Below are 16,758 nucleotides of genomic sequence, written 5' to 3'. Positions count from 1 at the left end.
TCTTAAAATGACTTACTTGGTAGAGTCACTCCCAAAAGAGGGAGAAATTTGAAACTCTGTACAGGAGGGCACATCTGTTTTACTTTTAGAGCAGCAAAGAGGTGCTCAGCCTGGTTTGCCTTAGTTAATGAAAACCCGTTATATCAAAATAAAAAAAAAGAATTTGCAAAACAAGAATGAACTTGCTACGAGGAACACAGTGATGGTCATCAGTGATGGTCGTTCAGGAATTCTGAGCTTGAGCTGGGTGGAGCGGGTGGGACGTGGGAGGCTCAAACCCCAGGAAGGCACTGAAGGGAAAAGAATCAGGCTTGGGCTGTCACCCCTCTCAGCTCTGCGGGTAACCCCGTCCCTCCAGAGCAGAGGGATCTGCAGGCAGCTCTGGGGTTTTCAGATGTGAGATCAATCCAGGAATGATGGTGTTGAGTAGAAGAATGCCTCTGATGACCAGACCTTTTAACAGTTAAAAATAAGGTTTATCCAAGTGTACACTCCAAACTCCTAATCAGTCTTTCAATGTCTTCACCATTTATGACCTATCCTTTCCATAACAGATTCAAATCAGTGTTCCTTGTATTTGCAAAGAATTAACTTCTATTATATAGCTATTTTGAATGGCATATTATGATCTCTTTAAAAGCAGTTTTTATAGCCAGGCACCATGGCTCTATAATCCCAGCACTTTGGGAGGCAGGGGTGGAAGGATCACTTGAGCATTGCTTGAGCCCAGGAGTTTGAGATGAGCCTGGGCAACATAGTAAGACCCCAGCTCTGCAAAATTTTAAACAATTAGCCAGTGCGGTGGCATGCTCCTGTAGTCCTAGCTACTTGGGAGGCTGAGGTGGGAGGATCGCTTGAAGCCAAGAGTTGGAGGCTGCAATGCAATGAGCTATGATGATGCCACTGCACTCCAGCTGGGCGATAAGCAAGATCCCATCTCTTAAAAAAATCAGTTTTTACACTTCTTGAACTGCCTGTGAATAAATCACAATTACAAAATGGATGTATCTGAGATGGTGCTTCCCCTTGCTAAGCTAGAAGTTATCAGGATTATGATGGAAGAATGTTCCAGGTGAAGAAACTTGGCAACAAAGGGTAATGCCATCTGCAAGGGGCAACCCGTCTGCTGTCCCTAACATGGACTGTACGTAGCACCCTCAACATGAAGGAGAGTCAGACTTGCCTGGGCAGCACCTGAGCCACTGTGGGCTCCCTGTGGCCTTACATCACCGGTGTGATTTTATCAAACGTACACGTGAACTACCCTCTAGACGTCTATCAGTGGCCCTTGAGAGATGTGAACCTCTGTGTGTTCCAGAAGCCCCACACGTGATTCACAGGCCTAGTGAGGAACACTGGTCTAAGCCATGGTCTGTGTGAGAAATCGGACACTATTTGCCAGTATCTTTGTGCTGTATCTCCTGATTATGCTACCATGGACCAAAGGGAGCACCATATAGTTAAACACCTCACTTTGCAGGCTCTTAAAGACCTGTTTTGTTCAGTTCCAAACACTCATCTAATGGTGGCCAGTACACAGGTAGGGTCTGTGCACAGCGGCCAGCTAAGGCTGGGGTGTTAGGGAGGGTGCACTGCACACATAGGGACATGGGGACAGCAATATGTATTGAGTTGACTTGGGGGAGGTGACTATTATGGACATATTAAATAATGTTAAATATTTTTAGGTGAAATACAAATGAAATCTGGTTAAATAATAATCAAAAGAAACAGCACTTATGTGGCAAGCATGATCTGTTTCAAGAAATTTACATGTGTATTAGCTCATTTAATCCTCACAACAGCAACCCTATGAAACAGGTACTATTGTTATCCATGACTTTTACGAGAGAATGTACAAGAAAGCTGGAAAACAAGCCCAAGTTCACATACTTAGTTAAGGAGTAGGTCTAAATTTAAACACAGGCACATTAAAATTGAAAAGAGTCCTTGCGTTTAACCCTTACACCAAACCATTTTTAATATCTAAATTGAAGTTGATGTAGAATTTGCCAATAAACTAACAATTTAAAGATATTTTCAAGGTTTATTTTAAATAATAGTAAGCAGTCAAGTGCATGCCAATACCTACGTTAAAGGAATTATACGGCCACTGAATTAAAAGCCAAACCTCTATTTTTACTCAGTGAATATTCAAAAAATGTGAGTGAAATGCCTACATAAAGAGGTGAACCAGCAACACAGCCCCGTACCCACAGAGCGTACAGTTGCTGTCTAGAGCGCACAGGCTGTTAACACTTCAGAGCAGGCCTCAGAGAGCTTCCCTGGAGTTCCTTGGCTCCAGAGATACAAAGTTTCCTAGGCTCCCGGTCAGGAGAAACCCGCCCAACCCATTCACGTTTGTGTTTTCATATCTGAGCCCATGAAAATATCTAACCTCAAAATCTCTGCTAACGTTCAGCTAAGTGTTGCTTCCAATCTCTCCGAAACCCTTAGCCGACGTCATTTATTCATTCTGATGGCTGGATTCCCCCTCCGGCTCTGAGAAGGCCCATGACTCGGGAGCCACCTTCCGACCAGACAGATTAGTTTATGGTCCTCCAAGGTTATGCGTGATACATGTGTTTGGGGAAAATGGAGATGCCCATTAAGAAGAAACATTACTTCGTGATCCAGGCAGGAGAGCATACATAATCTCCTCGAGAGCCTGTGAAAGACTTCATTTTACACATGAAATTGTGTGGAATTGCCCTGGACTGCACTGAATGTGGTTTTTGAGAATAACCAGCCTCGGAACAAGCTGCTTGCTGAGCCCCAGTTAGGGCCTCAGAACGACAAAGAATAAACGTAAGCAAATGTAATCTGTGTAAAGCGGAGGGCACAGCGCACAATCTTGTTGACACAGTGCTTGCATGGGGCTGGTGCTAAACGCCGCAAGGGCTTGCATTAGGAACAGAGAGTCGGCATGAAAACAATATGAGACGGAAGAGCATGGTGTGGGATAGAAAGATTTTAAATTAAGAGATTAACTCTTTAATTGTTTAGAAGGTCTTTTCCGTTTTTCCATGCATCGTAAAACCCTCTTTTCACAGTCTGGCATGAAAACCCCATGCCTGGCACGTATGGGAAAGTAACCAAATTTTTTAAAACAGTGAATTTTTAGCCATTTGAGAATTTATCTAATCTGACAATTTGACCAAAAAGCATCATTTTGGGACCCTGTAAGCTCTTTGAAGTACATAAAGCTCTGCAAAATAGGAGTTGGGATTATAAGAAGAGACACAGTGAGATTTACTCTGCACGGTTCGAAATGCCCTGCTTTTCAAGCATAATAAGTAAATCACATATAAAAAATTTAGAAGAAAGATCTTCCGCACATTATGGGGAAATTGTTGGCATCTTATGATGGGTCATCTTACCCTTGTTATTAAGTGACAGCGATCATTAAAATGCCAAACATATTTTGACAGAATTCACTTTATAAAATGTCACCAAGTCTGTGTTTTTATTAGTTTGCTCGAAATCAATTTAGAAATTTCAATAGAATGCTTGTAAGTATTCCCCAAGCAATGTCCATTCCTGACTTTCTGCACCAAAAAAAATTACAAATTAATCAGATTTTCAGATTTCTGCATAATGGCTTTGCACGTTTATTACTTAATCCTATTATAAAATGCTGTTATGATTGACACATCTCGGTGGAGATAGAAGTCAATTGAATAATATGTAGCAGTCAATTTTATTTGTAGCTTAATGTGTTGAAGTATTTTTTCCACATTTCCATTATTTATAAGTCTGTCCCTTTGGAGAATATATAGAAGAATTTGTTTTAAATGAGCCAATAATACCCTCTTTAAAATTTATAAGTGTGACAGAATCATCTTTTTTTCTTGGTTGTCTATGGCATGCCAGTAAACAGGGTTTGAATTGTCTTCTGCTTGTTATTCATAGGACAAACATCAGGAAAGAGGATCTTGTTAAGGTTTGCTTGGAATTAAATTTCAACCACTCCATTAGAAAACACCAAGAAAACAAAAGCTACCAACTAGAAACCCTCAAAAATTGCCACTGGTTTTATTCGTTTGTTTGTTTATTTATGTATTTATTGTATCTGCCACTATCCTACCTAGTATGATTTGTCCTGAAACAAAGCACATAAGCACCCACAGAGAAACTCTAATGTGAAAAGGGTTTGAAAGATTTGCTGTTTGGGTGAAATTTCATTTTTCATGCTTTGGTGTCCTCCAGGATTCTAGCAAAGGTAGTAAGTCATGTTCTGTGCTTGGGATTCCTACTGTTTCAGTTAGCACTCAGGAAACTTGCTTAGGGAGATCCATATTCTTTTGAGGACATTGCGTAAGGTGACATTGAAAAAGGCTTTGTTTTTAAGGAAAGCACATTCATAATCATAAGATTCTATGTCCAAAGCATGTATGGAGAAAGGGCTTAGGGTATGAAGGAGATGGGAGAAGCTATATTGAAGGATAACGTAGATGGACTTGGTCATGTCTGAGATGATGCTTTCTTTGGCTTTGGGAAACTAGATTAGCTGCTGCTCACCTGTGCATAAAGGTTGCAGTTTCCCACCCACAGGCCGTTCTGGCATACTCTACGCAAACTGATGTCCAATGCAAGTCTATTAGTGCAACTGATGATCATGCTACTTTTCCTGCTGTTGTAGCCTTCTATCTCAATGACTTGGACTGTCTTCAATGTCCCTTGGCATCTTTTACGCAGTTGATAAGTGATGCAAGCACTGTAGCTATTGATAAACCACTCTATCATATCATCTGTGCCTTAATGTTACATGACATCACAGGGAAATGGGGTCGTGTGCAGTTCCCAGGCTGGATCTGATATTAAGGGAGCACTTCTCTTTTGAATTCCAGGGGCCAGAGGAAACCCGGCACTCTCAGACCCAGGCACTCCTGACCAACACCAGGCCAGTCAGACACACCCCCCATTTCCAGTTGGGCCACAGGTCAGTATCTCTCAACTGCTTTCCATTAGGCTGCGCTTGGGACGGTTGAACCATATAAATAACCAAATAAATAATAATGAATTAAATCTAATTAACTCCAACACAGAAAAGATGGTGATAAATTTTTGTAGGAAAAGCTGTATGACTACATTATTTATTACATACCATCAAGAAAATATGTGTTTGCAAAACTCTTCTCTCTTCTTAAAGGTTTTAATCATTTGGAAACAAAATTATTTTTCTTAAAACCTACTACAACTGTGCTGTTGGTTACTATGCGGTTTTCTGGAAAGTGAAAATTTAATGACTTGAGTGTGAAGAAAATTAAGTTATTTCAACCTTACTATAGCCATTTTTGAAATACAAGATGTGATTTAATATAAAAAAGTTAATGCAATTTTAATGCAAGTTCAGCTTATTGGGTTTGACAATACTGTACATCACACATAGCTCCTGCATTAATAAAGAAATACATTCATTATTTTTTAAAGTCCAATATTTGTTTTTTGCAGCCTGGTGTGGGTTATATGGAGATGTAGAACACAATTATAAAAGGCCGGGTGTTTTTTTTTACCCCCGTCTTTTAGTATGAAGCCTTCAGAGTTCATCCTGCTTTTATGGAAAGAGAAGCTGTTACTCGGGACTTTCTCTTCCTTTTGTTGTCCTTGTTGCTGCTGGAAATTAATCACTTTCAGCACACTGAGGGCTCACCCAAGTTTAAAGCTTGGGTTGGTCTTGACGTTCTTATTCCAGTCTCCATCAAGTATCCTTCTGGCCTCAGATCCCATCGTCCATCACAGAGCACAGATAACTGTGCCCATGCACACGACCCTGGAGAGCTGGCTGCTGGCTCACGGAAGCCTAGAGAGAGTTTGCTCAGGAACCTCAGGAACGGGCTTCTTTGTGTCATACTCTTTATAATTTTACGCTTGTGATGTTGTATGTGGGTGTGTGTGTGTGTTTGTGTGTCTGCATGTGTGGTGTGTGCCATGCATCTGTGAACATACTGGGGCAATACGCTACTGCCTTCAAGTTGGGTAAGTAGCATGACAGACCCTGGGCTGTGAGGAGTGGGGGCCCTGTGACGAACTGGAGAATGCATGCCCTGCTTTGAGCCCATAAATCCAATTTTAAAAATGCTACAGGCCAAAAACCCCAAATCTGTGACTCGTGTGGTCTGAGTACTACTCATTTGTCTTCCCTCTTACTATAATGTCACTATTGGCAGTGATATCACACCAGGAATCTAAGGGCCAGCTTATAATTTTGCACTTATTCCAAAGTATGTTTATTTTGCTCTTTGGAGTAACCTCCTATTTTTAAATAGGGAAGTTACTTGGTGTGAATTTAGTAAAATGTACAAATGCATTAGGAGCCACGCCTCTGGGGTCTAGAGCAGCAGCGCTAAAACTAGGCTGTGTGGAGTTCTAGGGCATCTTCAGAGTCTCCTGGAAGGGACCTGGAGGGGACACTGTAGAGACTGGGCAAAGAGCAAGCTCAGCCCTCTCCACCCCTCCCCTCACTTTTTAAATAAAACAGCCCCACTTCTCTAAATCTGTTCCTTGTATTGGAAGGGGTGACAAGGCAGGGGTAAAACAGGGGCTCTGGGGCAGCCTGCCTGGACTTGAACTTGGATTCCCCCCTAAACCCCAACTAGATGTGGGACTTGGGTGAGTTACTAAGCTCTCTACACCTCATTGGCATAATAACTACAGCATTAGAGTAGTGCCTGGCTGGCAGGTATCGGGTACCATGCTTATGTTTAATCACTTTTTCCTTTATAGAATCATGCCACATTAAAAAAAAAAAAACTTGAAACCCCCAGATAAGAGTTTTGCATTAGTTCTTCTAGATGAAAATGGATATGGATTATTATGTTCTACACAGCTCCCACAGGGTAGCTAGAAAAGTCCTGGATCAAGGACTCTAAAATCTAACGACTCTTGCAGTCATCTGGCCTGTCCAAGGGCAGAAATCCTTCCTACTTCGGCCTGGTGGGGAACTCACACCCCACACTCACACAAGTGTAGCCCCAGGTGGCTGCCTTTCTACATCAGGGAATGGCTATTGTATCCACAGTGGACATAAGTGTATGTTTTTATAATACCATTTTAATTGGGCAAAGAATGTTAGAGTAATAACAAAAGAACTTGTAAAAATATTTAAAATGTTATTCACATCAAATATTTTTATGTTTTATATTCCATTTTAGATCTTGTCATTGTACATATATAATTTTATCATTTTGATAATAACCATTCCAGTTTACTTACTAATTGTACAGTTTATTTTCTTATGTATTCTCATATTATAAACATTTTCTATTTTTCTAAAGAGGTGTCATAAATGATCCATTTCATGGATACGAAATATCTCATAGTTTTTTATAGTAGTATAACAAACTATTTTTCAACATTTATGTATTTTGAAACATAATGTATGTTTTCACACATTTATCTTTTTGCTTTTTAAACTACATCTGCAATCCATATCCTAGGAGTGTATTCTGAGTTAAAAAGGGATGAATATTTTTGTAGCTCTTGATAATGTATTTCCAAATTGCTTTCCAAAAGGGTTATGCCAGCATGTATGTCCTCCAGCCATAGATCTGCATAATGGCATCAATACAGACTTCCTAGCATCGAGTAAATTTTTTATGTTATTTTTGTTAATTTAATAGTTGAAAGTAGTATTTCGTTCTTCTTTTTGAACCAAAAAATCCCACTGATCCCAAAGAGTTCTTTCTGGAAAAACACAGAATAAATTAGCTGAGACCTTCAAATATAGGAGGATAGGATCAAATGGAAATTCATTGGAAGAATAATATGTAAGTGTAAAGTATTACTTATAAAGGTATTTGAGCTTCTCAGAGGAAGTCCAAGCTAAATGAAAGTTTCCAAAAGTTTCCAAAGAAATAAATGAAATGTGATTTCCATTTTTTTCCAACCAATTTTTTATTCTGGGATAGAGGTTGTTTGTTTTTTTTTTTTTAATGCTACTTTTTCAGGAACTTTCTGACCCTACTTAAATGGAAGGAAGATGCTTTTAAAGCCCATGTCTTGGTTCCGCTGGAAAGTGAGCTGGGTTTGTCTGTTTCGTTGCAGCCGCTTCTGACGGCACAGCAGTTAGCTTCTGCTGTGGCCGGCGTAATGCCGGGAGGCCCCCCAGCCCTCAACCAGCCGATCCTCATCCCCTTCAACATGGCCGGACAGCTAGGGGGTCAGCAAGGACTGGTCCTCACACTGCCAACAGCGAATCTCACCAACATCCAAGGGCTGGTAGCAGCAGCTGCAGCTGGAGGCATTATGACTCTGCCATTGCAAAATTTACAAGGTAATCCATTGTGTCCGTGTGCCATGTAGGGCTCTACCCACTGGCCAGTGTGCTCTGAAAAAAAGTCCCCTCGATGGTCAATGTGGTTCAGAGTTGCTGCCATCAGAAAGGCCACAGAAGGCTTCTGTAGGAAGCAAAGTTTCCAGTTGTCTGTGAATCCCGAGGTTGCTCCAGCCACAGGAGTTATCAGTCCTCATTTCCTAACATGGATATTGAAAACTTTCAGGTATTCTGGAAGCATTTATGAGCAATCATTGCATGACACATCAAAAACTTAAAAGTAAAATCACTGCGTTGTTATTTGAAGACCTGAGTTATAATTTCACCAGTTTTTCAGTTTGGCCACGTGTAAAGAAAGGTTACACATTATTTGCTTGAATGTGAAGTGGCTGGAACACCTCACATACAAGACATCATTAGGAATAATTAATCAATGATGATTTTGCTTACTAAGTATATTTTAGTTATAATTATTTAATAAAAATTTTATTATTTGAGCTCATATTTTGTAATGAGAAAAATAGACTTGTATATTGAGCCACATGGGCATATAACATGAATCAGACTCTAATTTTACTCAGGAAGGGTATTTGTCTTGATATTATGAAGGTTTTGACTTTTCTTTAAAAGATTTGATAACACTGACAGATTGATTTACAAAAGATTCTGTCAGAGGAAGAATTATTATGGTGGAAAATGGCCTGAATATAAATAGGGTGCCTACTAAGAAGAAAATAAATTTATTTTAGACTAGTCAAAGATGTTTGTTTTCTTCATTTATATAAACAATAACAATTAAATTCTTTGCAGAATGTGGGCTCAGCTGAGTAAGTTATCAGAATAACAATCTAAAATACTTTTTCAGTTGGTCAACTGTCAGGGCTTCATATAATTTATTTAATTGGTCAGAGCATCATACGGACTAAGAAACAAACCAAGTAAGAACTGGTTAACTCCTGACCTGAACTTCTTTCTGTGCTTATGTTCCACTATCCCACCCATTGTTGCCACTTCTTGACTTTCATTTTAATGTTTAAAACAAAGTCTCTCTTGTACCATTAAATTGTGCCAAGAAACCTGCCGTTCATAAATCATGCATGTCCAGGATACGCTAATGCACAAACTTTGCTTGTTTCAAATTTGAGAGTGCCTGGGAAGCCAGGATCTCAAGATTAAGCAAATAAAACAGAAATACACAAGGTGAAAGCAGAAGCAACAAAGTGTAGGGAGAGGCTTTTTAATGTAGGTAGATGATGAAATCTTAATGAAGAAATGGGCATTATCAAAATGCAACCTTCCATTTGGAACATTTGCGCTTATGGGAATATTGAATATTATAAATAAACATAAGCTTGCAGAGCTCCTAGGCCACAAATTAATCCTGCTTGGTTAAGATGGATGCCAAAGTCAGAGTCAAAAATACCAGGCTTGTTATATTTTTATTATGGTGTAGTATTCTTTGGATTTTAGTACTTGTTATATTAAGGAACTAAAAATTGGTGACTGGTCCAACGTGGAATTCTTCCATCAAGATTTTCTCTTTCTGTTTTTTGTAAATATCAAACCTACATACTAGTTTATAGTTTCGTATTTGGTTCTTCCTGGCACCTTTGGTTTCAGAAAATGAATCCCAGGGTTTTGTGGGCTAAGTAGGGGCAACAGAAATGCTGGCTCTTTTTATCCCTTGGTGTTTCTGACACAATTTCACCATCAGCATTATCTCCCCCTTTGTCTTCATCTTTGAAATTCCATGATGTTGGAGGGGAGGTGACAAGGTCATTAAAATAAAACACCTCCCAGTTGCAAGTCAGCTGGTTACAGGAAAAGCTTCCTAATTAGTTCTAACATCAAGCCCCTCCCTCAATGCCTTCGTCTCTAATATTGTTATGAATGAATCCCAATTCCTAAATCACTGTCGGGATCCAGGAAAGATCCACCTTCTGGTTTCCTTGGGCTTTTCTGTCTCTTATTTCCCACATGATTTCTTCACCACCTAGACCTTACTAGTCTTAAAAGTAAAGTGACCAGCCATCCTGGCTTGCTGGAGACTGGGGAGGTTTCCCGGGACACGGGACTTTCAGTGTTAAAATGAGGAAAGTCCCAGGCAAACCAGGAAGAGCTGGTCACCCTGCAAGAAGTCCAAGAGCAATGAGGATGGTAACCAGGGAAGCCTCATATCTCCAAGTGCCCAAGATCAATGTCCACCACCTGAAGGGCAAAGCCAGCGGTCATCTTGTGACTCATCTGCCAGCAGCCAACCCAAGGCTGGTCCTCCACCTTTAGGCGACCTACTTCAGTCTTTGACAATCCCCAGGCAGCATCTGTGGCTTGTGTAGCTTCCCAGGTTTTATTGCAGAAGGTAGTGGAACTCTTGTGGTGGTGGTGGATGGCTGGCAAGCTGGAAATTCACTTGCAGGGGTCCTGGCCGACTTCGAGATTGAGCCAGTCCTCAAGATGTCTTCAGGTCTCATCTTCTCTTAAGGGTGGCAGTCTTTTAAAATGACTGGTAAGTCTGGCCACCTATAACAGACACCCCACTTTTTCCAGTGACTTTATAAAACAGATTTGGTTGGTCCATGTGAGGGGGAGGAATTTAAGCGTTACACGCCTAGTCGGAAGTAGAGCTTGTTTCCCTGTGATGTGCTTGGTCCTGGACTGTTCTCCTTTTCCTCACTGAGAAATGTTAAGCTTTTATTCATAAAATAACTGGAGTTTTCTCCAACCTTCTCCTACTCAGCCTTTCACCCTGTCTGTTCTTCTAAATCAAAAGCTACAAATTTGCTAAAAATAAAGAAAAAAAAAGAGTTGCTGATATCAGTTTCTTAATGGCTTGAAATTCAGGGATAAGTTTTCAAATATTTTCCTTTTCTCAATCACTGAAGTGATTGAGAGCCATTCATTTATATCCCCTATCAAGTAACACGGAATAGCTCTCAGCGCCTCGGAGGCCATGATTCACACATGTATTTTAATGAGCTCTCATGACACGATGTTACACTGAGAGCAGCTCTTCTCCACTCAGACAGCGGGGGTCGGATCACAATCTCCTCTCGAAACATGGTCCCCAGACTGGCGGGGCGGCATCAGCATCTCATGAGAGCTTACTGGAAATATAGCAGCTCAGGCTCCAGCCCAGCCCCACTGAACAGAATCTGCATTTTTTAGAAGATCCCCAGGCAATCCCTATGCACATTAAAGTTTAACAAATGCTGATCCAGAGAGATTTTACAACATCCCTTTGGCAACGCCCTCTGTTATAGTCTGTTGAGGCTGCCATAACGAAAATATGCTAGATTGAGTGGCTTTTAAACAGAGATTTTATTTCTCACAGTTCTGGAGACTGAGAAGTCTAAGGCCAAGTCAGAGACAGTTCTGGTGAGGGTCCACCTCACTAGTTCACAGAAGACATCCTCCCACTGAATCCTCACATGGCAGAAGCGACAAGGGAGTTCTCTGGGGTCCCTTTTAGAAAGGCACTAATCCCATCATGAAGGCTCCACTCTCATGACCTAATCAATCCCAAAGGCCCCACCTCCTAATACCATCTCCTTGGAGGTTAGGATTTCAGCATATGAATTTGGGGGGACATGTTCCACAGCCCACAGTATGTCCCAATATCTCCAGGAGGCTGCTCTGCCAGATTCTGAGAATCTCGTGGTGATGGCAGCCCCACGTGAAGGTGGTAACGCCCTCACTAGCTCTCCTGCTTTCGCCCACCACCCCAGGCCTCTGGGTGAGTATAATGACTGAAAGGAATAACTTATGTGGGAGCATTCTTATTTCTGTTAGGACATTCGACATTCGTGTCCCCAAGACCAAGAGGAGCTCTTCTGCATAATGGAAACATTCTTGATGCTCTAAGATACTACACAGTGAAACTTCGCACTGCTGATAAAGACCACGCTGCCCTGTAGAAAGCCTGTCTGTGTGGTGCGAGGGTCGCTGCCTCTTTCTCCTCAGATCTTACCTTGCTAGAAAGAGATTCTCTCCTGTCTTGTCAATGATGGGATGTTATTGTAAGGAGATACACAGGAGTGAGGAGTTAGAAATCTCACAGGATCCTAGGAGCAGCCCTATAGCCCAGCTTCGTTCCAACCTGGAACGAAATTTGGGTGTTAGAGGATCCAGAGAACCACTAAGCTGCAGGCTGCATCATCCTCTCCTCGGCGGCAGGCTGGTGTCTGTCCCCCATGCCTAGAATGACTAATACCTGTCTCCCGTCTTCTCCTGCTCCCTCCAGGACATTTCTCTACTCCATTGTTTGGCTTTTTGCTAACCCATAATTTCAGTTCGCTCATGTTCCATTTTGTCTCCTCTGAATATGGGCTTCTTTCCAACTTGAGTACCTACCAGGAACTCTCCATATCTCTCTATCTCCGTCACCTTCATCTTTATCCTTATCTCCATGTCTATCTAAGATTCAGACTATCCAAGAGAGAAATTACCTGTTGAGCTGAGCCTTTTTACTTTAGGCAACCTCATAAGTCACTAGCCAGACTGCAGACTGACCACCCCCATGCTGAGGTGTCCATTCCCATCCTGTCAGCCATAATGTGGGTGGGAAGAGGGCAGCTGGGACAATGCTGGGCCTCTCTCAGCAGCAGAAGGGGTGGTGGGTGTGGCAGGCTGTACATGGGCCTGTTCGCTGGGATCTGTGCGGCCAGTAGGACCTCCTATGAGCAAGGACTGAGAATGAGACAAACTCTGGACTCAGAAGATGCCAAGGGTGGAGTTTAGGTTCTGACTATTTTGACAGAAATCCTTGGGAGTTCTGACTGGAACTCAAGCCCAGAAACGCTCTCCTCACCATTCAGCTAAGACCTAGAAATGACCTACTCTTCAATGCCCTGTGTCCCTACGTGAAATAGGTAAAGCTTCGTGCCCTCCCTGTCTTCTAGGTACGTTCCACCATCACCTACGCTGGGTCCTTCCATCCCTGTGTCCTTCGGCCCACGCTTATAGGGCTTTGGTTTCAGGTGACTGTTAACAAGTCCCTACCTATAAAATAAGACTAATAATGACCATAAACCTCAAAGAAAAAAAATGACTATGGTCACTCTGTCACATACTGTCACATACTTCCAATTGTCTTATTATTTTGGAACACAGATAGCTACACTAAAATGCAGTGTGCAGTTGTCTTAGGGCGCAAACAGAGATTATCAGTTGATGTGGCAAAATAAAGTCCCCTTTATGGAACTCAGACAAATGTGTTGGGTTTTATGCTTTTTTTGAAACTTAGGCAGGATGTATAGATACATCCAGCCTCGACGTGAGTGACAACGGGCAGCAAAGGGATTCATCAGACGGTAGAGGTGAGTCTACCTTTAGGACAGACGATTCAGGTTAGTGACTTGTTCTCATAGCACAGGCCAGAATGACCTATTAATCACTGCAGGCAACATAAATGGAGAATATATATGTGCTATGTAGGAGATTTATATCAAAGTGTGAACATTCCAGTTAAATCAAGCATAACATTTAAATTAATGACCAAAAATACATTAGAGAGTGCTACTTAACCTGAACATGGAAAAGCAATTAGGTTCCAGGCAAGTTGAAAAATCAAGGCCAAGGATGATTTTCCTGCCCTTAGCTCTGGCAGGAAACCTGCCCTGGTTTTTTCTGTAAAGTCTGAACGTAGTAAAGTACATGGCAATAGTTTTGGAGTTAGGAATTTCATACACAAGTTACATCACACTTCCTTTTGTTTGTGGTGTTGTTGTTACCGTCACTGAGGTGTCATTTACATTCAAGAAAATGCATGGACCTTATGTGCTCAGTTCGATGAGTTTTGATAAATGCATAAACCATGCAGCCTCCATCCACCACAATCAATACATAAAATGTTTCATTATCTCCAAAGTGTTCTTTTGTGTCCCATTGCAGTCAATCCCCTCCCTCCAACCAGGTAATCCCTGTCTGCTTTTTGTCAGTATAGATTAATTTTGTTTGTTCTAGAACTTCATATAAACAGAGTCATAGAGTATGTGTTCCTTTATGTCTGGCTTTTCTTGCTCAGCATGTTTTTCAGATTCACCCATGTTGTTTTGCATATCAGTAGTTCCTTTCTTTTAATTTCCAAGTAGTGTTTCATCTTACAAATGTGTCATGGTTTGTTTATCCACAGCCATTCCGATGCACATCAAATGGAGGTTCCTTGACTGGGTGTCTGTAGGGAAGCACCTTTGGCCACTGTTTTCCTTGGCTCCTGTAGCCCTGGGAGATTCTTCCCTATCATCTAGTATCTTCCATGGCCACATCTGATGAGGAAGTTGACTAATATACCTTTCTTGGGGGAGTGTCTCAGTCCATGTATGGCTTTGGAAGCTTTGAGTCTGAGGGTTTGTTTGAAGTTTCCAACAGTTAAAGATGTATAGCTCCTTTGGGAATACAGTTCTCTCAGAAAAGAGAACGCTTCTGATCTTTCTGTATCCAGCCGATTTCGCGCGCCAAAGTTTTTTCCAAGATGAACATCTTGAGTCTCATTTATTTTGCTTTCTCTTCCTCACACCCCTCTCTTTCAATTCACTCAGCCTTGGTGTGAGGGCACGCTGGCCTCCTTGGTGTTCTATGAATGTACTCGTAATCCAGGGCCTTTGCACAGACTGTTCCCTCTGCCTGAAGCACTCTGTCCCCAGAAAGCATCGAGCCTTTCTCCTTCCTCCTGCCCCACCACAGCACTCTGTCCCCCTTGCCTGCTTTCTTTATTTCCTTTTTCCCTAACAAAGTCTCGAGAATGTTTGAGTCTTTTTCTTTCTTCTTTTTTAAGCATTAGGGCGGTGGCAGCAGCACAGTGATGCTTGGCTCTGGTGCTATAGAGGAGAATCTCTGTGTATACTGTATTTATAGTGTGTATTCTTTGTGTCTGACTCTGTCCCTACAATGGAAGCCATGTGACAGGCATCTTTATTTGATTCAAGGACCAAGAATAGTGCCCAGCTGACTCATAAATGTGCTCAAGCATGGATAGATGGATGGATGGATGGGTTTTAAAGAGTTAGTAGGACTTTGTCAAATGAAGAGAAGTAAACAGTGTTCAACACAGAAAAAAATGCATGATGAGAACAGAATGTGTGGGTCCTATGAACGGTTTTGGCTGTTGTCCAAGATGGCAAGAAAGCAGACTACAGGAGCAGGAAGGGAGCAATACTGAGGACCTTATGTGCCTCTCTTGTATACAAGAATGGCCATCACAGGGCCTGATGTTAGAGATGAACCTACCTAAAGACAATGCAATCATGCTATGATGTTTTCATGGATATATGTTTGCATTTACATATTTATGCCTGGCTAATTCCAAGGAATTGAAGCAGCTTGTAATATAAGATGCATGAAAGACCAAAAGCTTTTTATTAGAAAAAGAAAAACATCTAGATGAAGGTTTGGAATTAGAGGACAAACCAAAATTATATATCGAGTTACATAGTTTTAATTACTTGACAGTAAGAAGAACCATAACGGTTTGACAAGAAACAGATTTATTTTTGTTTTCCACTAACGTGAAGTTTATTCATTTGTTCAACAAATATTTACTGAACTTTCATAGTATATGAGGCTGTGACCTGGACTTGGGCTATAGCAGTAAACAAAGAGAGTCCCTTGAGGCATTTACATTCCCTAGTGGAGGAATAAAGTAGGTGACAGTGGTGAAGGGTAGCACAGATGGGGACATGATGTTTTATGCCAGGTCATCAGTCATGGTCTCTATACCACATGGAGACCCAAAGGACACAAGGGACTAAGCTGCACAATATTTGGGGGAAGAGTGTCCCAGAGGGAAGTCCTAAGTGCTAAGCACAAAATCACAGCGCCGTCCTACAACAAAGATGTGTTTCTTTGCTTATTTATGTTACATGTTGGCGGCAGGTGGGCAGCGACTCTGCTGCACATCTTCTCCATTCTAGGATGCAGGCTGAAGGAGCAGCCCCTACCTGGGATATGCCCTTCTCATTGCAGCAGGAGCAGAGAAGGGCAGAACCACAATGGCTCTTAAAGCTTTGGCTCAGGGGCAGTTCGTGTCACTTCCAGTCACATGTTGGTGGCTGGGCAAGTCGCCTGGTCAAGCCTGCTGCCAGAGACATGGGGGAGGAAGATAAACAATCCTAAAGGGAGGAAGAAGGGACATGGAAACCATATAACAAGGTGCTACTTTGTTCAACAGCCATTGCATTGAAGATACACTGCATGAGTATTTGACTTAAGTGACCTTTAAGATTCCTTCCAACACTGAGATTCTATAATTCCATTAGGTGAACCCATTAGGTTGTATGGACTATCCATGTGGTTCCTTGTAACACACACATGAAGGATTTCTTAAAGTTGCAGGATTCAAATGATAAATGTGAAAATGGATGATAAATATCTAAAACAATTGGAGACTATTTAAAACAGCAAATGAAATATAAAAGCATTATTTAATTTATGTAACATTCAGGAGAAAGCAAAATTATAGAGACAGAAAGCAGATCCATGGTTGCCAG

The 16,758-nt window shown here is 41.5% G+C and overlaps 1 protein-coding gene across 2 annotated transcripts in view; it reads left to right on the top strand.

The window, feature by feature from the left end:
- Positions 1–16,758, top strand: part of POU6F2 (POU class 6 homeobox 2) — a 362,706-nt gene that overhangs the window by 121,522 nt on the left and 224,426 nt on the right. For both annotated transcript variants that reach the window (XM_012654534.1, XM_012654533.1), the window contains exons 2-3: positions 4,851–4,942; positions 8,047–8,275. In XM_012654534.1, the coding sequence (XP_012509988.1) occupies positions 4,851–4,942; positions 8,047–8,275 (321 nt within the window). The remainder of the gene's footprint in view (positions 1–4,850; positions 4,943–8,046; positions 8,276–16,758) is intronic.

Source organism: Propithecus coquereli, unplaced genomic scaffold (assembly GCF_000956105.1).
Source record: "Propithecus coquereli isolate 6110/MARCELLA unplaced genomic scaffold, Pcoq_1.0 Scaffold441, whole genome shotgun sequence".
NCBI lineage: Eukaryota > Metazoa > Chordata > Mammalia > Primates > Indriidae > Propithecus > Propithecus coquereli.
This window is presented reverse-complemented; position numbering and strand designations above follow the sequence as displayed.